The 24,100-nt window shown below is 25.5% G+C and overlaps 2 protein-coding genes across 3 annotated transcripts in view; one reads left to right on the forward strand and one right to left on the reverse strand.

Moving 5' to 3' along the window:
* Positions 1-24,100, forward strand: part of LOC107173679 (limbic system-associated membrane protein-like) — a 209,983-nt gene that overhangs the window by 45,349 nt on the left and 140,534 nt on the right. Inside the window, exon 2 of one of the 2 annotated variants that reach the window (XM_089222762.1) lies at positions 9,093-9,209. The exons of the other annotated variant lie outside the window; for it this stretch is intronic. The gene's annotated coding sequence lies outside the window, so the exon portion shown is untranslated. The remainder of the gene's footprint in view (positions 1-9,092; positions 9,210-24,100) is intronic. 2 annotated transcript variants of the gene reach the window in all.
* On the reverse strand, positions 13,546-14,478 carry LOC149057438 (uncharacterized). The gene is made up of 4 exons (XM_089223411.1): positions 14,342-14,478; positions 14,162-14,272; positions 13,974-14,074; positions 13,546-13,551 (listed from the first exon to the last, which is right to left on the reverse strand). Exons 1-4 carry the CDS (start codon positions 14,457-14,459, stop codon positions 13,546-13,548), a joined length of 336 nt encoding a protein of 111 aa, XP_089079537.1. The 5' UTR covers positions 14,460-14,478.

A 24,100-nucleotide genomic window follows, 5' to 3' on the forward strand; every position in this document is an offset into this window, starting at 1 on the left:
TTTTAAATTTAATTATTGAATTTAATTCAATATTTTGTATCTGCTTACATCCAATAATTCTATTATTCAGTTTGGTTAATAAGTTATATAGAAACTGAACGTCCAAAACTGAGAATATGTCTAAAACACATAAAATAAATATTTTTGATGTTGATAATTTAAAAATGTAAATATTAGTAACAGGATGATTCATGCTGATGATTTTGTTTTTGAATGAAATTGAATTGAATTTATGCTGTTAGGTATTATTATTTTTTTACACCAAATAATATTACACCTATAATATTATTGATACTAAAAAAAAATAATGGAGCTAATTTAAAACTAAAGTTATTTATAGAATATAAATGTATTTATCGGTTTCTATAATGTATGTAACAAAAAAAAAAAACAATTATTTTATACAATAACTAAAATGTCATACAATTGTGTGAAAAAAACCTTGCTATTGCACAAGTAAAATTTTCATCTATCTTGAGTGAAAAATACGATTCATAAGTATGGTTATTACCTAAATGTTATTTTCTTATTGATTTCAGAATGCTCTCTGATTCAATTGGTTTTAGGGTAAAACTTTCATGATACCTCAATATTTTAAATTAGTACTCACATACATAGAACATGACATAGAATCACGTCTTGTACATTTATTCAAAAATGCAATGCATTATAAATTTAATAAATACTTAATATTTTTTCTTTGATATTTTCAATGTAACTACCTTTTTTTTTTTTCATTTTTAGCATCAACTAAAAAAGTTATAAGCTTATATAATTATTTACATTTTTACATTATATCATAACTTACAAATCAATTTTTTTTTTTATAGTAAATTATTTTGATGGGGCTTGAAAATCGACCAATTGAATGACTGAATGACTTCAGTTGAATTTGAGCAGTAGACGATGGTCTCCTTAATGGAGATGTTTGTGTTCCATGTTTGGCCTAAGAGTGGATTTGAATTTGCATTAAGGTGTCCTATCTACGTATTATTTCCACATATTATCGTTGTAATTTCAGCGTAAATTATAAAAATATCGATTACAATTAACGGTAATATGTTCTCTTAGATGAAATGAAGGGCAAAATTTAATAAATTGTTATTATTATTAAATGAAACAAATCTAACCAAATACCATATTTTTTTCTTTTTCTATATGCCACGTATCTTATATCCATATTTAATTTTTAACTGTAACTTTTTGATTTTTATACGGTTTCGCAGCAATTATTTTTAATTATGTTTCATTCTTCACTTGTCTCAGTTATCTTTACATTTCACAAAACTGAATGAATCTTGCAGTACTTAGTCCATGAGTTAAAAATATAAATTTACTTCTTAAAATCGAGGATACTTTTACGTTTTATAAGTATTCCCAATTATTTATTAATAGATTATGTTATTAATATACATATGTATTTCTTAAAATTAAAAAATTAAATAGAAATAGCATTGTGCCAGAGTGCCTTAACTTTTGATATTTATTTGTTTATTTTTTAAATATTCCACAACAACAATCCTAATAATTCGTATACTTGTAGTAATTATTAAAAACTTTAGCCATTAGTACGAACGTTATTTCAGATAAACATCAAACTTTTTATTTTATCCGTATTAAAATATTTAAGAATTTACGAAAAAGTATAACTGTGAATTATCTTGATAAATTGTCAAAAAATAAATAACGTAATCCAATGTAATTTCCATATAGATTTTTCATATTTTTTTAGTTTTGATTACAAGGTGAACCGTTTTTGTATACTTCTGTGAATTCTATATTTAAAATAAACATTTCTAACCTCTGCGTGTAGTAGGTAAATATTTCAATATGTTTACAACGTATATACGTACAATACTTATGACAGCAATACTATATAATTCAAATACATAGTAGATACACGAGTAATGATAGGTATTAATGGCATATAATTTGTCAAAACTATTTATTTATAATAGATCAATACTATATAGGTGCTCTGAATTTTAAATGTATCTGTATGAACACGTTTCTAAGGAGATAGAGAGAGATAAAAACAGACATTTACATATATATTTAGATAGATAGAGAGAGAGAGAGAGATAGAAAGATTGAGCGAGAAAGAAAAAGCTCTGCTTTTTATGAAATCGATGCGGTTGAGGTTTATTTTTATTCTTGCAGAGACTGTATGTTATGTTATATTATTGTATGACACTAAATTTACAATAAATTACTATAATATTTCATATAATAATAGATAATTTTATTAACTTATACTTTGTAAAAAATAAAAAATTAAATTAAATTAATTTTGTATTATTTTTAAAATGCTGATGTTATTGGATACCTGAATAAGGCATTATGAGAGTAATTTTTATATTAAAGCTTTAATAATAACATTACATTCAAAAAAAAGCGGGTAAGTCGTGGATGTCGCTTTGCTGTACTGTAGGTTACTGTAATGGATGGGATTAAATTTGAATGCAATGATAGGTATCATTGTATACGAAAAACGATTCTGAACGGAGATGATTTGTCATTCTATTTAAATATTCTCATATATTCTATTTTGAAACAAATATTTTATTTTTCAATTAAGACGCATTTTGCATATGGCATGGTTAATCAATTAGTGTAGTTATCATAATTCATAATACTTTATATTATCATAGATATACATGTACCTGGTTTGAGGATAAATCGTTATCATTACGCGATTTCATAAAAATTTAAAACTCAAATGCTCAAAACATTTTTCCTATAATGACACTTCAAATTTTCTCTATAGCTATTTGAAGCAAAACTTATGGAAAACTTGGTGTTAAATTTTATAACATTAGATATAAATACAAACAATATTATGAATTTGGAACTACAAAATAATTTGCAAATATTCTTGGTTTTGACGAATTTTTGTCAATATTTGAAATTCAAATGCTAATAAAAATTTAATTTGAATTTCCGGTGGACATTTTTTTTGTGATAAAGATTGACAAATTTGTAAGGAATCTTGTATTAAATTTTCAAATCTTAGGTATAAAAGGAAAATTTTTATGAATTTCTAGAATAAAATAATTTACGAATTTTCGTGATTTTTACGTATGTTGTCAAAATTAAAATTTGAATGCATGTAAAAAAAAAATTTGTCTATATATTTCTTTTATTTTTCAACTGCTATTGCAAAACTATATTATGAGCCTTGTATTAAATTCTCAAATCTTAGAATTAAAAAGAAAAACTTTTATGAATTTCTATCTAAGATAATTTGAACATTGCCATATTTTTTATGTATTTAATCAAATTTTGAACTGTAAATTTTTTTAACAAAAATTTGTGACTATATCTTTCTTTTATTTTTCAACTGCTATTGTAAAAATATGTTAGGAGCCTTGTATTAAATTTTCAAATCTTAGGTATAAAAGGAAAATACTTGATGAATTACTAGTTTAAAATTTTTTGCGAATTTTCGTGATTTTTATGTATTTTGTAAAAATTCAGACTTTGAATGCTTTAGAAAAAAATGTATTCATGTATATTTCTTTTATTTTTCAACTGCTATTGTAAAAATATGTTAGGAGCCTTGTATTAAATTTTCAAATCTTAGATCTAAAAAGAAAATTTTTATGAATTTCTATCTAAGATAATTTGAACATTGCCGTAATTTTTACGTATTACGTCAATATTTGAACTTCAAATACTAATAAAATAAAATTGTGCCTATGTATTTTTATAAATTTTTAATTACTATAAGAATAACTAATGAGGAACTTTGTATTCAATTTTCATGTATTTTGATAGGGCCAAAAAAATTTTATCAACCCTTCAAAAAATTTTTTCAGAAAAATTGAAAATTTTAGTTGTCTATAAATATCTCAAAAAAAGTCAAAATATTTTTAAAATTAAATCATGTAAAGAAAATGCCAATCTAAATAACTGATAAAATTTTCACGTATCTACGACTTATAATTCTTGAATACTAACAAATATTTAAAATCGTTTCAGGATAAATCGTTATCGGAACGCTATTTCGTAAAAATTTAAAATTCAAACGCACCACAAATTTTTCCTATAATGACGCTTCGAGATTTCTCTATAGCTACTTGAAGGAAAACTTATGGAAAACTTAGTGTTGTATTCTTAATCCTTAGTCATAAACACAAAAAATTTTATGATTTTTGAGCTTCATAATTATTTGCAAATTTTCGCATTTTCTACAGATTTCGTAAAAATTTGAACTATAAACGCTTATAAAAAAAAATTGTGCCTATGTATTCTTATAATTTTTTAATCACCATAAGAATAACTTATGGGGAACTTTGTATTAAATTTTCAAGTATTTTGATAGGGCCAAAAAATTTTTATCGACACATCAATAAAAAATTTTCAGATAAATTGAAAATTTCAGTGGTCTATAAATATCTCAAAAAAGTCAAAATATTTTGAAAATTAAATCATGTAAAGAACATGCCAATTTTAATAACTGGTAAAATTTTCAAGTACCTAGGACTTATACTTTTTGAATAATAACAAATATTTAAAATCGTTTCAGGATAAATCGTTATCGTTACGCTATTTCGTAAAAATTTAAAATTCAAACGCACTTAAAATTTTTCCTATAATGATGCTTCGAATTTTCTCTATAGCTGCTTGAAGCAAAACTTATGGAAAACTTAGTGTTGTATTTTCAATCCTTAGTTATAAACGCAAAAAATTTTATGATTTTTCAACTTCAAAATTACTTGCAAATTTTCGCGTTTTCGACAGATTTCGTAAAATTTTGAAATATAAACGCTCATAAAAAAAAATTGTGACTTACGATTTTTAATTTTTTTTAGCTACAATAATAACAACTCATAAGGAACCTTGTATTAAATTTTCAAGTTTTTTTGGTCGTCCAACATTTTTTTACCGACACTTCAAAAAAAAATTCTCAAAAAAATTGAAAATTTCAGTGGTCTATAAATAACTCAAAAAAAGTCAAAAATTTTTGAAAATTAAACTGTATATAGATAACACTAACATAAACATTTGGTGAAAATTTCAAGTATTTAAAAAGATTATTTTTTGAATTACAACCATATAAAAAAATCCATTTGGTCTAAAACTGATTTTGCGTAAAAATTCCCGTTTTTCTGTCATTTTTTTTGTGGTTTTTCTCGATTTTTTTGAAAACTATTGGAAAATATTTACTTTTGACCTCTATAATGCACCAAGGATCTTCAATTTTACATCGGAAACCACCCCCAAAGTTTGAAATCGAAGCATTATTTCGACTAGTTATGCTGTACACAGACACAAAAAAAAAAAACACACAGCATTGTAAAATCAATACATTCATCACTTCGTTCAGAATCTATTACTATGATCAGTGGAATTGACTGACCAATAAATTAACAAAATTAAATAAATAAAATTGATGATTGGACATGCCTAAATAAAACATACAATAACATTATGTAACTATGATAAATCTAAAATAATATTAAAGATTCATTACTTACATACACAGTACACACTCATCAATAAAATTATACTTACCTAAATCTGCTTAAAAATATATTTTAATTTCATCTGTTCAACGAATATAATATTATTTTGTTCTATATTCTGTATTTTTTAAACAACACATTAATATAATTTGTTATAACGTATTTAGATACCGATTTGTATTTTTTACCATAATACAATAATGTGGAAGTTAAAAGATAAATTATTTTTATATAAATAATGTTAAAAACGTTAATCATATTTTCGTTAATACCTTTTTAACTTCATATTTAATTAATATAATAATATGTACATCAATTTTCTTTAAATTTGTTTATTCATATTAAATTTTATAATAAATTGTGTTTTTAATTATTTTTCTATATCCAATAATCATTTTTGTTTTTATATATTATTGAATAGGTAATACATAAAAAAAAAACATAGAAAATAGAAAATGTTATGATATTTTTTGGTTTAGATAGGTTAACTAATGATAAATGTTCTATATATTATCATAATTGTATTGCTTAACATTGTTTTATGGTGTGAAGTCTTGTACGATTTGCACAAGGTCATCGAGCTTAAATATCGTAGGGTCGCCAAATCATAGCCAAGTTCGTGAGACCGGAGAGTATGGGATTTGTGTACTTATCAACCGGATATAGTTTTTGATTTATTTGACAGTCGATAAGATTTAAGTCTTAATAGACAAAAAAAACATATTTACAATCCATGGGGAAAAATTAAGTTGATATTATATTTCGAGGAAATTAAGAAATTACTTTATGATAAATAAAATTCTAATGGCATAAAATCTTCACCGTAAACAATAAACATAAGATCCTATTGTGAAAACAGTGATCAAAAATAATTATCAAGCGGATACAAAAATATAATATTATAATATATATTTCTTCGTCGTGGTAAGTTTTGCGTAATTTATAACGTTCCACTTGTTACATCTACGCGTAAGAGTAAAAGTAACTATTAATACTATTAATTTAATAAGTTATAATGCAATTCTCTTAAATTAGTATAAAATGTTATAGTGAAACCGGGTCCTACCTGGACAGCGAGAAAGTGGAGAGAAAAGTGTGTCTAAACGCCACCATTCAGATAGATGTTATCATCGATCGACGTATAATGGCACCCGCGGGAAGAGAATGATATCGTGCAAATGTAACAAATAATATAAAACTATATGTTTAAAATATTTATGATGTTTTTATCCAATTCCATATACAATAAATTTTTAATTTTCATTGTTAGATTTTCAATAGAAAATAGAAAATTTATTATACATTATACTCGATGAGCCTATTATAATATCATATCTCAGTATCGGAATAACTGCAATAGTCAATTATTTAAAAATATGCTGTGAAGCAATTATTATTTTTCTAATGATGAATAAATTAGCCATTAAGAAATATTATTATTCATCTAAACAAGAATGGATAATGTCCTGCTTTTGAAAAAATAGAATGGCGGATTTTTTCGAAGGATTTTGTTAGTTTTACCTAGGATTTTTATTTTTTATAAAGTTTTAGAACACTTTTTTTGCCAAAACCGTGATAAAGAAAAAAAATACATCATTTTAAAACCAATAACTTTATCACCATAGAAGAGAATGTGTACATATATAATATTATATCCAAAACATTACATGGTTTGAAAAAGTTTATTCTTGTTTACTTAGGTAGTATGCCTAACGAATTTGCAATTTGTGAACATGAATACAACTTTTTACTTTTCTAGTCTTTTTTTTTAAGTTAAGCAAACGGAAGTTATCTTATTATTATTTTATTATTTGAGCTTCTAAAATTTGTTTATAAGAAGTATAATATTATGTACCATTTTTTCAGTACAATTTTAGGTACTTACAATTAGCAGGAAATTTACAATTTTAAAATTCGATTGGAAAATTGTGTTAAATTTTAAAGTTGTTCAGTTTGATATACTTTACAAATAACTTGACCTTTTGTTTCGAATAGTAATATTTGAAAGTTTATTCATTTGAAGACCATATATAAAAATATTATCTACTATTTATTGAAAATAAAAATAGCTAGATTTATCATAGTTTGTATACCTTTGATTTAATCTATAATCTGACATTTTTTACACAAAGAACAATAAAAAGTGATCATAGTAACTTTATGAATTGAATAACTTTAATATTTCTGATAAAAACCATTTTTTTAACATGTGTTATTATTACATTATTAAGTTTAATGAGAAGACCAAAAGTTCAGTTCGGTAAATTTAGATATTCCGATAAATGGTATTGGATTTTTAATCACAATTCAATAATATCATTGTTGCGATTCATAAATTTAACATTGAGCTCAATTTCGTGAAATAAAATTAAAATGAATTGAACATAAATCATTAATTGCACAATATTATGCTATAAGTATTTAACCAATAAAATGTGCGTAAATCCATCTGACATCGACTGAGTAAGAAAAAATTATCTTAAAGTTGAGATGGTCTATAGCACCATTGCTAACATAAATACTCAGCCACTCAGATATGTCGATAGAATAGAATTAAAAGAAAAATCAATGACAACTAAAACTAAACAGTATTTCACTACTTAAAAAAAAGTTTAAAACAAGACGTCATTAAACATTCATGCAGTTACCTAGAAAATGCAAATAGTCGTTCTAACATAATACATTTATAATAAGTAACTAGCTAAAATTCTCACTTTAATTTGCAAATTATAAATGAATTCGATAACACATATTATAAATAATTCTTGAACTATAATCTATATACGGCCTATTCTCTACACCACCGAATTAATAACGATACATTTTAACATATAATACTATTACAAAACGCCTTCCATTTTAGCGTATATCTCGTGTTAAGTTCTAAATATAGATTTAGACCTATTCCCACGGGACGCGGACGTAAACACTAACACATTATGTTTTCGTCAATGACATAGTATTTACGGTTTAAAGTGCACATATAAAATACTTACGAAAAAACATGTATAAAGATAAAATAATCATTAATTCATACTAATTTTAGAAGTAAATTAAATTTAACTACATTATTACAATAAAGTAAAAATACATTTCAAATATTTTAGTTTGTAATATAAATTTAACCAATAAATTCTGAGTAAAGTTTGATATGTTACAACATCTAAAATTTCTTTTCAGCTCAATATAATATTATAACAACATAAAGTAGTACCAATATTTTATGTCATTTGATTTTTCGGAGAAGCAATATAAATTGTAAATTGTGATTTTTTTATTTATAAAGTCAAGAATGTTTTATTTTGTTTTGTTGTATCATAACATTGATGTATTTTTTTTTCTATTTTGTCAAGAAATATATTTATTTTTATATTCAAAAAGGGATTTATACACCATTCATTATTACGATGATAAAATCACCTGTTTTGATTTTAGATACAATTAATTAAGATATATTTTATATGATTTCAACATCAGCCATGTGGATCAGCCAATGCCTCTTAAAAAAAAAAAAAAAAAAAATTATAAAAATTAATAATAATATTTTTGTTTTTACTCAGTTTTTTGACATAGATAATTTGTATTGCTATCTACAATAATTTTTTTTGTAATTTTTTGTTACAGTTACAGTTACAAAGCAGTAATAGTCAAAGACTCTAAGACACTATTGACGAATATTCTGATATTCTTATTCGTATTCAGTTCATAATAATATTACTATCAATCGATAAAAAATGAGAGGTACGTGTGTATGTCAAGGATAATTATTTACATTTAACAATTACATTACTCACAGCTCTATTATTACTTTACTCCCCTTAGCCCTTAGCCTCAGCCATTGTAACTAGATAAAAAGTGACATACCGCCAATATATCTACACGTGTCACTTGTTCACTGGTAACTTTTATTATTATTTAACGTTATTTTAGTGAAAAAAAAAATAGTGAAAAAACAAGAGGTGCGAAAAAAAGTAGCTAACGATCATGTCACTACAGCCTGTACAAACCGTAGACCGTGAACAAAAAAAAAAAAAAAAATATTATTATTACTACGTCATTTTTGTCAACAACAGAGTATTTATCATGCCACGACCTTTTTCTGTTCAACATAATACCTTTACCACATTTATTTATACAGCTTATACATATGTGTACTTGTGTATACTTATTATATATTAATATATTATAAATGGGAATACTTAAATGCATGTGCATGTGAGATTGTCTGCACTGTATGCAGTATCATTTTTATAATGAAGACAACATCGGTCTTAGAAGGAAGTGTTAACGCAAACATTACACTATTATCTTGGATGCTTTGATGGTTTTGCGATAAAATATTCCACTTTTAATTTGTGTTTAGATTGGCTTTGAGGTTGAAAAATAAAGTAAAAACTTATTGAATTTTAAAGAAATAAAACAAAAAATAGATACCTATATACATATTTTAAATCTCGGATAACGCCTTTTAGACTGACTGCCGTTAGATCGCTATCGTTGCTTATTATAATGGGTAGTGGGTAACTAGATTTTGGAAATATTTATATAGTCGGGAAATAAGTGCAATTTGCATCGTAAATAAGTGTGTGGTACAATGTTTAAATCTACTTTTTTAACTGAAATAAATCACACACTTCATGTTGTGTCTACATTAAATTTGCTTAAACGAACAGGTATGGGTATACTAATAACAATTTGTTTCAAACATATATTATATTTGTTGTTGTCCGTTAAGCGATAATATCGTATCAGTTAGAAATTAACTATAATTTTTAAATTAATGCTAATAACATTATGAATGAATATTTTATGTAAGATGATTCTTTAATTTAATATCTTAGTTTGAGGATATTAAACCAATATAAATATTCTTTTTTTTTAACCAAAACTGCATATCTTGAAAAACTATGTATCTTTTCCCTAATATCCTAATAGATCTCTAGACGTCCGTATTTTAAGTTCATCGTACATGCTCGTTTTTCGTTTTTATTGATAGTACTTCTTATGGAACCTATATATATATATATATACTGTTTTATTGCAGCTGGGTTACAATATACAACGGTTAGGATGCAATGACCCATATTTTCATAGTGTAAAATATATACACGTTCATACAATAATACATTTCATAAAAACATTTATTTATTAGTCACCATAATGTAGGTAATTGTTCCTAGTATAAATATTCCAGGAAACATTGTTATCATTGAGCGTAAATAATAACGTTCGTCGTTTACTCATTGAATATTATATAACTATTTAGGCATTTGCATTTTTTTTTTATAGTTATGTAAACATATAGTATAATATGATATTCATAACATATAATGTTTTTTCTCAGAAAAACAGACTTCATGAAATGTTATTTTATATATTTAAAGGCCGATGTATAAATTTTAATTTGTAATCTGGTAACTGAGAACTGACATACCTTGAATTATTTTGTTCACACTTTTCTGATTGTGTAATACCTTTCAAAAATGTATGAAAATTTCATAATGAAATATATGAAATTCATTCAAAAATGTAAACATATTACATAGTAAGTACCTATGTATATAGTTTTAATATATTTATTCGTAAAATACATAATATATTTGACTTAATTCACGTGGATTTAATGTTTCACATCAGTGAAAGGAAGTTATAAATTTGTAGAATCCAAACTCAATGTCTTAAAGGTTAGTGTTATTTAGTATGTATATTTCCTAATAGTAGTTTGTAAACACTAACTTATAAAACAGTATAAAGTATTATTTTCCACACTGACCTGCATGCGTTTCCTAGAATGCTTTTCAGTGCACTAAAATGATATTTGTAGGTGAATATTGAGATTACTGAGTTAACAATTTTTAAAAGATTTTCCAAAAATTTAAACATATAGCATATGAAAAATGTTTTAAAATATAGTCATATGTGGACACGTCTAGGAGAATTTTTACCATATGCATAGATTTTGCCGCTATGTATCTAACTGTCGTAACTATTCTTAATATTGTTAGATTTATGTCATATTTTATTAATCAAATTTTCTATAACTAAGTTTATCGATAAATAAATATCAATTATATTGGAAAATCAATACAATTAAAAATAACAAGTTCCATTCCATTATGCAAAATATCTATGCGTATTGTAACTTTTTATTATTGATATTTACATTTCACAGAGTGTATGTTATTATTTTTACAGTACTACCTAGTATGGGTTTAAATATTTGAATTTTGTTTTTAAAGGTATTTTTCCCTCGTGTTCAGGCTTTTCTAATGTAAAACAATTATTATTGTAATTTATTCACCACCTTATATCATTCCATTCATTCTCTTATCTATCGAATCATCTATCCATTATTAGATTGAAAGTTAAAATATATTATATACTTTATTTAGTAGAAAAGTAATGTGTTTTAGTAAAAACAATGAATTGTTGACAACCTAAATCATTATTCAATTTTATTGGATAATTTTTTCGGTTGGAAAATGAATCTAGTTGGTGCTTTGGTTAGGTTAAATTTTGAATATCCTAGTAGTTTTCAAAAGCACCGGGAAAACAGAAAAAAAAATTAAGGAAAAACGAGAATTTTTTCGCAAAATCAATTTTTAAGAAAAACCTAACCTTTCCTACTGTTTAGCCAAGTTTTGAAGTTCATATGAAGATTTATCAAATAATATAATCGTTTACCTTGAAAAATTGTCTTGTCATACATAAATATTATTTTAATCGTTCTTTTCAAAGAAACATTTAGAACAAATTGTAGTACCTACCTTCATTTTTTTTTTTTAAGGATATGTTTAAATTAAATTTACATAATAACTAGTAATACTTTTTGAAATTTTGTAGTTACCATATCAAAAGCTATTATAAAAAACTCATTGGTAGATATTTATGTAGTGTAGGTCAACTTATAGTTTGTATTTATATACACAAAATAACAATAATAATGGGTTTAGGCAGGTTTATTATGGCAGGAACATTACTAAAAGTATATTGAAAATATTTTTTCAAATTTCAAAATTATTTTACAATCCATAAATGTAATTTATAAATTTTAATAAACTTTATAATATTAATAAATAGTGTGATGAATATTTCCAGCACTAGTGTATTTAAATATCAAATCATAATAAAAATATATTAATATAATATAAAATATATGCATTATGAGTTTAGGCTCAAAGAATTAGTACTAAATGATTATATTTAAGTTTATTCAACATAATAAATAAAAAATTGAAGCAGGGAAATTAAAAAAACAAAACAAAGACACCCCTAAAGTAATATCTAAAAAAAAAAAGGATTACGAAGGAAATATATTTTTAATTTAAGTATTTAAGGATGTAGAGATTAACTGATTATAAAAGGGAGAAGGAGAAAAAAAATTAAGTCTCCTAAACATTATATTAGTATGACATACCACATATTATAAAGAAAATTTAATTAAATATAAAAATAAAAATTTGTATATCTATGATATAAGAAAGTAAATGAATTACCTATCAATGAAAAAATGTTCTCTTGTGCTGGATCAAGCACTATGCTAATAAAAGTAGGCAAAAACATGGGCGTATTTATGGGGAGAGGGGGTCGATCTCCCCCATGACCTTTTTTTTCATGCATACTTTTTTAATATTAGGGGGAACTACCCTATAGCTTATCTTAGATATAATAAATATAAATCCTCCCTCAATTGAAATTTCCTGTCTACGCCTCTGGGTAAAAAGTATTGTAATAATAATGTTAAAAATAACTCAATCAGATATTATGAAGAATTTTACTATAAATAATATCTTGTTGATATTATAATCTATTCTATATTTTAATCTAGGCATACCTAACATAATAATTTCTACTAACCTCTACACTGTTAAAACCCTTTCGATCACGCTTTTATAGTTTTTATGGTAAAATAATGAAAACAGGTATGCATGCTATTTTAAATTTTTGAAAATTTTTGGTACTATTCCTGTGGTGATATCATTATTATTTTAGAAAGTAGAAAGTGTCCCAAATATAGGACATTGTGATTCAACGTTGAATTAAAAAAAGATAAAATTATATTTCTAAAACAATCTTTTTATTCCTTCAATAAATGACAAATATTAATTAGATATAACAAAATAAAAAAAATGGCTGTTATAAAATTATAAATGAAAAAATCAACACAAATACAAAATAATTATCACATTTTTGTATGAAAATCTAAAACAATAAAATTAATGAAACAATTTTCATAGTTGATAAAAATAAAATTAAAATTCTTCAAAACAAAATAAAAAAATTAGCTTATTTATAATTATAAAATTATAAATGAAAAAATCATATAAAATATAATATTTAACAATTTTCATAGGTAGTTGATAAAAACAAAATTAAAATTTTTCAAAACAAAATAAAAAAATAGCTTATTTATAATTATAAAATTATAAATGAAAAAATCATATAAAAGTATAATATATTAGGTGTAATGTATGTAGCATTTCTTTTCCATTTTAAATTTTTTACTGGTTCATATACTTCAGCTTCATCTTGATTAGAATTATCATTTTCTTCAATAATATCTGTTTGCTGCACATCAATATTTTCACCAAACAAATATGCATTGACTGTACAATTAAATATATAAAATAATTAGGTAGGTAAATATAATTATGAACATGTTATTTTTTATAATATTTTATTGTATAACTTACATTGATTATCTGTGAAGTTCATTAATTCATCCAACTGATCTATATCAATTTCATTATTTGGATTTACACTTTCTAAATCATTTTTATCTTCTTGATCAGTATTACCATAAACTATTTATAATGCAAAGCATTAAAACATAAAATATTTATTTATTTATATTGTTACATTTCTTTACATACCTTTGGATATTAAATCTTGAACATTTTCGTCTTCATCATCACTTGAAATTCTATCAAAGTCTGATAAATCGCAGTCTAGTATATCAAGAATTGATTGGGTATTTAATTTATTTGCCATTTTAAATAGGTACAATTAGTTATTTTAATTTGTAAAAAGTATATTATTTATTATTCATAAAATTAGAAAAAAAAAAATTATCATCATGACAACACATTTTAAAATAAGTAATGTAGGATATAATGTGGTAGACCACTGCCACAGTAATAACGAAATGATAACACCTTCTATAAATATAACATGTCGCGCCGTCGCGTCACAGTGTCCTGGATACGGTACACATATTTGTGTGCATACTACACACTAACGGAAAATAATTTGGCCATGGTTAAGCATAATAACAGCTGATCACACGTTTTTATATTGGAAAATATTTTTTCTGCCATGATAAATATGAATTATCAATAATAAATACCGCGAAACAGTTGCCATGTCAAGTAATAATTGTTATCACCAAATGTCGATATTAATTTCGTGTATAAAGTAACTTATCAACTGTTATATGAGTAATTGTTTAATAGTAGTAGAAACTAGAAACACAAAGCAATCAAATTAATGTTGGTACGTTATCATACGAAAAAATTAATATGGTTTTTAACTGGCTAAACACGTGTCCTACGTACAGGACACTATGACCGAAAGAAATTGGGAAACATTAATAAAATTATTGTTCGCATTTTAACTACGATTACAACTGATATTGATATAGATTTTACGCAGATTATCACATGAAAGATAATATAATAATATATACCTAATTGCAGAATATTGAAAAATGGATATTTTAATTCAATCCTCTAAAGAATTAGAAAAATTGTATCTATAGCGTCTTAAATTAGTTATTTAAATGTATAAAATAATAAAAACATTTTTCTTTAAAATACATATCATTTAATAACACTGTGGTATCACCAGTATTTGATAATACGAGGTAAAACAACTATAATACGCCTTACCCTCGTATTCTCTTGCTAATGACACTCTCTAAAATTAATTAGAATGGCACTGTTAACTTTGAGGTACGTTGGTATGCGCTTGTCGATTCTTAGTTCGTTCCTATCTAGTGAAATGACAAAGATTACATATACCTTGGCACTATTCATTTTAATAAAACCTCATTGACACATAGTACGTATATCCCGGCGCTGCTCCTATGAAAGGTAAGAATGACTAAAAAAATGTAAACTCGGGTTTTGGGTCGGAAACACTTTTATTCAAATGTAAAACAAACATAATTAAATAAGTCACTTGGCGAATTCAGATTGCCTATATAGCCCGTACTACGATTGACGTCTCACACGTACAACTGTCGTACCTACGGGCTCGCCGAATCATTCAGCCGCCCCCTGGACTGGACTCGACCGCGGTGTTATATAATAAAATATATTGATGCCTCAGCACATCATGCTTCATTGGCCTGACCTACTTTAACAATTTACAAATATAAATATTCCGTATATTATGTATATATTACAGTGACGACTGTCTACAACATACGACAGCACCTACAGTTATAATTAAAAAAATATTATAATTAAGTCAAATCGTCATTAAAATAATATAATAATGTACTTATAAGTTATTACCTGTAACAATGTCAAACAATATTATAATAACTGCATAATACAGGTTGGTCCCAATAAGTTCATTTCGATTACGAAAACATAATTACCCGCTTCGTGAGGTGGAAAATACGTTTTATTTTATGTTTTCCTTTTAATTAGATTAATCAAACCTTTAATAATTTTATCAATCATTCCAAACAAATTTTTCAAAATTTACATTGTAATAATAATTGAATTAATATTTTCAGCTGTTATTTTATTTTAGTTTAGATATTTATATCACATTTAAATACTATTTTTAAACAAAGAATTAATTTATAATTATAAAAAAAAATAACTTTTTATTTATTATATTTCACAAAACCTATATTAGTATTCAAACATTTTAAATACTGATGTCTGATTACAATAACGAAAACGATAAATTTCCTCGATTATTGTGCATGTTAACATTTTTTTTATGTAACTTTATGCACATTTTTTTTTTTTTTGTAGTCTGTTATAAGTAAAACGTTATTAAACAGTTGAATGATGTTGGTCGCTGTCATGGTGCTTTTAACAAAAGGATACCCAATATGTATGGTATATAGTCAACAATAATAGTATTTCTGTAATAATAATTTGCATAATAAATATTATTATAATGGTATGTTTTCAATGTCTAACCATCAATAGCTTTATTAGGATTTTAATATAATTTATTATTATTTATTTTGACCTAGAAATACTCCGTTAAAAGGAATTATTGTTAGTTTTACCATCAGAGTTTTTGTTCGTTTCGATGAAATGATAAAATATGTAAAAACTATAACTAAATATTAGGTTATTTTTTACTTGGCCATTTAAAAGTAAATATTTTATTGTTTCAATGTATAGTATTTTATTCTTTGGTAAACATGAAAAATTAACAATTTGTATTTTATACTTGCCTACCTATATATATTATATATGTATTATCAGTAGTCCCTATACGCTATTCCTATCAACCATGTAAGTGCATGTCTATAAACATAATTTTATTGTGTTTACATATCCAGTGACCAGTATTGTATTTTTAATTTTACCCAAGTGTTGAATGAATTTGAACAAGAACGAAAAGTAATAAAAAAATGTAGATCATTTATATTTATAATATGTAACAAAAGTTTATTGTGTATCCAAATTATTATAACTAAATGATAATAATATTTTATAATTATTTGTTGTCCTTCATTTATTAAAATCAACAGTTAAGGTTAAGTTTAAAGTTAAATATGATAGTAACGTTAAACAACTAAAATAGTAGCTAATTTAAAAACTTTTCCAACATTATGAAAGATAATATGAGGTCCGAAAAAATTATTTTCAATATTCATAAATTTAAAAAAATTTACCTTCTTTCAGGAAATGGTTAATTTCAACTATAAAGATGACGTAGGTATACAACGTAAAATTATTTTTTCCAAATATTTTTGCTTATAGGTATATTTTAAAATTTATTTGGCGTTGTTATTTGAAGAATATTGTCAAATTATTTTGTTTATATTGCATGCTAATTGCCCTTAAGGGCGTTATTTGTTTTATAAAATAATAAATTAAAAACAATTACTATTAACATGACCCGTTTATGAATATTAATGTCACGTTTACGTTATGACCAATTAAAAATTTAAATAAAAATCTATCCAATGTATTAGCACTATATTCAACTGTTTAAGTACTATAATAAATATACTAATTAAATCACTGTGTCAATAACATAGACCCGAACGATATTAAAATATTCAAAAACTATTATTTTGCTTTTAAATACACTAATTGCATTGGTTGATAGACAACCATAATACGATACACAGATAATTTAACTTTAGATAGGTAAGTAATGACTAATGAATCGGTTTTTATATGATACATCTAAAGTTTCCTAGATAAAAAAATGTCTTTAATTGTTTTTAATTGTACAAAATTATATAACGTGGAAATATCTGGAAAAACGTGTTAATTTTCGTAATATTGTTTTCGTAACCAATTAGGACTGTAGATTTTTATTCCACGGAAGCGTTAATAAAAACACAAAATCGTTCCACCGATTAAGAAAGTATAAAATATAAGTATAATAATTAGTTATATATGATTTTAATTCGATGTTTATTATTTTGTCTTGTTAAAATAATATATGTTGAATCAAAGATATTAAATGACCGATGAGGACTTATGAGAACTGAACGTCTGCAATAGGGGTGGGTCGACGTGACATGTCACACCAAGTGTAAAGGACGATAAAATGTTTAGCGCACGAATGACACCTCCAATGTTAGGACGGGTGTGTATTTGTGCACGTGATAGGTGGCTCGAAATTAATGCATCACTACAACAGTATAATAGCCAAGAAAACGGCATATAGTAAACGACACGTTTACACCCACACCACCCTTCCGAAGACGCACTTGGCGACTAATTGACTCCGCGAAAGCTTATAGCGAAAATCCTTTCCTACCAAAGTCTCGGGGGTTGGGCGAGGGAGCGATAAAAGGTTTGTCATTGTTAGCTGGTCCACAAGCTGTTTATGTGACGATATTTCCTGCACTCTATATATGTACACCAAATGACGGCCTCACCTTATTAGATTAATGAACGAATCGTAAATTACTCAGACACAGCTACGTACAGCAGCAGCATTGTGTATATTTTAACGATTTAATGCAGCTGTAATAAACAATTTTTTTTTTTTTAAATAATGACGATTTCTTTTTTTTTCTTATCGGGAAATTTGTAAGATATTATATAATCTGTTGTGCAATTAAATATAAATTATAGGTTGAATATTTCATATTATCTTTATTTTTATGCTTGATATTCTTTACGGTAAATTGCGTAACTGAATAAAATGTTGATTTCATGAGCTGCACAATAAGTATGCTTTTAAAAAAGTTGGATGAATGATAGTGACATATTGAAAATTAAAGTCTCTATAGTTTGTTTGGTTACGAATTTGAATTTTAGATGAATTACAGTTGATAAACACACCCAATATGTCACTAGCTTATATCTTACCATTTCGTTTATATTAATCTTAAATTTCAAACATGTGCTTTCAAATAAACTAAAAGTATTGCTTATAAATTAAATAAGACTACTGCTACTGTGAAATTATATGCAATAAATGTATATATAGAATATCGGACGGATTGCAATGGGTTTCGTAAAAAAATTAAAACATATTAATATAATAAATTATTACAATTAAATATTATTTTTCGCCAGTTAATAATAAAATTAATTATTAATTATAACAATATGATACTATACTATCAAAACAAAAATGATATACCTACCTATTGTCTAATACATTCGCTCTGGTGCAACGATTGTACGACCATACACGTGTAAAACATTTCCGCAGTTGAAGCTGTGCTGTAAAGTTGTAATACTACAATATATTCGTTTTATGTAATTACTAAAATGTATTGTAAAGCTTTGATCTTTGGAGGTTCTTATTGAATTATAACAGATTAAATTCAATATAATAATTGAATTGAAATTAGCATGGGTAAACATAAAAGCGAAACCATGCAATGAGATACCTAAATATAAATAATATTTTTGAAAATGTATAGTTGCACCTCCTAAATTAAGACATTGTATACTGCATGCTCAACAATATGTTAATAAACGTATTTAACATGAATTGTGAAAATCATATTCAAATAGAATATTCTGTGCATTTGATCGTTGTATCATGTTTCTCGAAAGTAAAACTTTTCAGATATCTAATACAATTGTTTCTCTTGATATCTGATAATTGGTAGATATACATTATCTTTGAAAAATAATATCATATAATTCACATGGTTAGAAAATGTTAGATTTCAAAAACTAATTGTCAATGAATTGATTATAAGCTATTATACTACCTACCTAATATATTTTTTTAGGAAAACAATATATTATATACAACCTACCGTATGGGTATATAAGAACTATAATTTATTATTAATTTACCATAGTATCACCTGTGAATATGACTAAGATATTGTGGTACGTCATACCTGTGATAATATTATCTTCAATCACAACTCAAAAAATAAACTGTTTTCCGTGAGAAAAAAACAAGAGACTAATAAAAATTTGGGGAAAAAATAAAATATATAAGATTATGACAAGAATAACTATAACTAGAATAACTTTATATTTAAATAGATTTATTCAAGTATTTCAAAATGTTATAAGTTCATGAATTATATAACATTGTTTTTACATGAATAGAGTAGGTAAAATAAGATTGATAAAATGGATTAACTTGCGTGTGACAATGTTAATTTAGTGTAAACGTTCTGATTTATATATTGTAAATTTGTATCTATTGTATATAAATATAAGAATACTATACTAATATTTACCATCTACATCTTTAAAATTGAAAATATAAAAATTACCACGCACTATACTATTTCATTTACAGTGAGTTTTTTAAGCAAAATCAAATATTCTGAGAATTAATCAAATGATATATACAAAAAATTCATGATTATACGTCAATTTTTTTTCAGAATTTTAATTTTAAGACTGAAATCTCTTAAGTGGTATAATTTTTTTTTAATATTTACCTACTGCCCATTATAGGTATACTAATTTATTATTAAATTTTTAGGATGTTATTTTGAGACATAATTAAAATATCGAAAATAAATAAACATTACCTATTAGACATATTATAATATAATTATGTATATTCATAAATTACTTAATAAATAGTTTTTGGCAGTGTCCTCACACATTATCTTTAAATTATATGAAGTATGGATTAGTAATAATTTATATGATTTTTTAGTCAAGTTTACTCCTGCTATTTTTAGAAGTTTAATACGTTATTATAGTACGCCTCAGTACAGCCAGCTAATAGAATTTAACAATTTATATCGTATACGTATTGTATTCTTGGTTTCTTGTATTAAAGAAAATCATTATTTTCTATGTATAACACAGTTATTTAATTTATAACTTTTTTTCAAAGAAAATAATATATATTGCACCTTATAAACAATATCTACAATCTACATCTTATACTTAATGAAAGACTTAATAAACATTATATCATTTTATCAATTTATTATCAAACAATGCGTACGTAATCACATTTAATTTTAAGTTAGTTTATAAACGCAGACAACATTACGATATCTACACAACATGAACAATTTGAAAATAATGAAGCTATACTCAATGAAGACCTAGAAAAACTCGACAAATACTTCCAACAGTGGCGCCTTAAGCCAAATATACAAAAAACGGAGGCTACAACTTTCCACCTGAATAACAAACAAGCAAAATACCAACCAACTATTACATTTGGAAACAAAATACTACAATATAACCCTATCCCTAAGTATCTCGGAGTAACTCTCGACAGGACACTGACGTACAAAAATCACCTGAAAAAATAAGGACAAGGAATAACATCGTCCAGAAGCTCGCTGGCTCAACTTGGGGAACCTCAACTGATACCCTTAGAACATCTGCATTAGCTTTAGTCTACCCAGCTGCAGAATACGCTGCCCCTGTATGGCTAAATAGTGCACACTGTTCTAAAATTGACGTACAGCTTAATTCTACCATGCGCATTATCACTGGTGTAGTAAAGACTACGCTCACTCAGTGACCCCCAGTGTTATGTAACATATACCCACCCCACACCCGACGTCTGATAGCTACTGCAAGCGAGTGGACCAAATATACACATAATGATACATTCCCAATACATAAGGATATACCTATGAACTGTACTTTGAGACTAATGTCGAGAAAGCCTGTCTGACTAACAGCAAAAGACCTCATTGAAAACCAATTCAATGGAGAGAACGACTGGAGAACAAATTGGAGGCTATCAAACCCCGATAACCATCATCTAATCAAGGACCCATGCTCCCAATCACCTGGCTTCTTACTAAAACGATAAGAATGGGTCAGATTGAACAGAATCCGAACCGGACACGGAAGATGTGGAGAAATGCTATTCAAATGTGGTATGAAGGATTCTCCTGCGTGTGATTGCGGTCACCCGTCTCAAACAATGGAGCATATCATAGGACACTGCTCTATCCGAGCTTTCAATGGCACAATTAACGATATCCACGGCGTTTCGGAAACGGCTCTGGCCTGGTTTAGATCACTCGATGTTCTCCTATAAAAGGTCATTCCACAACACAGAAGTTACCATAAATTTGACTAATTACATAATATATTTATTATTGTTATGTATTTTAACCTCTATATAATATTTTACTTAATTTTCTCTATTTATAATTTTATTGAGTTGTAATGCTTGTTAAGAATACCATATGATAATAATAATAATAATTTTAGGTTAAAATGTGAATATAATGCTATTTTTAATTTTTTTTTTTAAATCTATTTCTAATTTTATAATGTTAAAATATACTTTAGACAGTAATATATTTAAGAAACTTGGATGGTGGCCCATCACTTTTAACAGCACTTTTTACTTCATTGATTTTTAATCAAGTACCTAGCACACTGTGATAATTAAAAAACCTAAGTTTTGAAAACTTCAAGACTGTCATAAATAAAATAATAATAATGATAATATAATATGATAATAATAAGAAGATGAAAAATAAGGTTAGCTTAAATAAGATACTACTAATGAGAAGATCAGAAGACCAAGTGGTATAATTATTTTAATCCACAAAAATGTCGGCATTTTTAGCTCGAGTTAAAGCTCAAATCTTCTTTTTTTTTTTTTTTTTTAAACAAAAATAGTTAAACATTTGATTGAAAACTCATTAAAATGAGCTTTTCAAAAATGCATAAGATGCGAAACATGCGAAATTAAAAAATAATCTAACTTTAAAAAGTTAAAAAAATAGTGAATTTTACCTAGATTTTTCTTTGGAAACGTATAGATCTCTGAAACTAGAGAGTAGATTTTGTTGTGTTTGGGTTTTGCTATAATCGCATTAGCTAAGAGTATGAAGAGTTGCAGACCTTTATCTTTAATAGGTAATTCACAACGACACACCTTTAAAGTTATGAATCATGAACACACATACGTCATACTTACTACGTGTAGGTATTAACTAAGTACAAATATCAAAAATTCGTTTAAAATTTGAGGAGATCTAAGAATTAAAAGTATGAAGTGACATCCATAAGAAAAAATAATAGAAAATTACTTAAGTAAAAGATAGTTGACATTTTAGACATTTTAGACAACCAAAATGTTGCATAGGTACTTGAATAAAAAATGCGTTCTGGACTTCTGCTTCAGATAATTTTTCATCATGTGCATTGTCTAATGTACAATTTATTTTAATCCTATTGTAATCAAAAATGAATAGTAATTATAGTTAAGAATTTTCAAAAAATTAAAAACCATGAAATGTACATACCAACCACAACTTGTTAAGCGTTTTTATACAGAAAAATGAAATGTATACGTTCATCGAGCTTAATTATCTTTTTTTTTAGTAATCTTATGAATAATGAGGTAAATTTTTATATGTTATATATGATATTATGTTCAACCTTAAATACCGAGGTGAAAATAGTAATCCTTAATATTATCACCCAAATGAATGTGTACTTACTCAACATACATTTGTTTGTACTTAAATTGATATAAATGCTTCAACAATAATCAATATTCTGCTTTTTAGTTATTTTCAATAAAAATAAAGGTTTTCCGGAAATTACTTCAAGGACTAACTTTCCCTCAAAATCACCATTTAATATGGCGAAATTGGTTTTCTTTTCATCATTACAATAGTGAATGTCTTAAATAACATTAAACAATATATATGACACAGATTATATTATTTTGTCTCAAAAAAATGATAATTTATAGTAAATATTAAATATCATTTTAAAAGCTTACCCTTAAGTATTAATCTACATTTATTTTATAATAGTCATAAATAAATAAATAGATTGTGCGTTTGTGTTTGCACGCATGTCAGTTTAACGATAACTTACTATAAGACGTTAGCCCACACATTGCAGGTGATAAAGTGGGTGGTATGACTGCTCGATGAATAATATTATAATATAGCACATTTCGCTAATATGATATACTAGGTAATATTAATGAAATACTTTGTGAAATCGATCTTTTCATGAAAATATGACCATTTCGTGAAA

The sequence above is a fragment of the Diuraphis noxia genome, unplaced genomic scaffold, assembly GCF_037042655.1.
Source record: "Diuraphis noxia isolate RWA-SAM2 unplaced genomic scaffold, SU_Dnox_SAM2 contig0003, whole genome shotgun sequence".
Lineage (NCBI taxonomy): Eukaryota > Metazoa > Arthropoda > Insecta > Hemiptera > Aphididae > Diuraphis > Diuraphis noxia.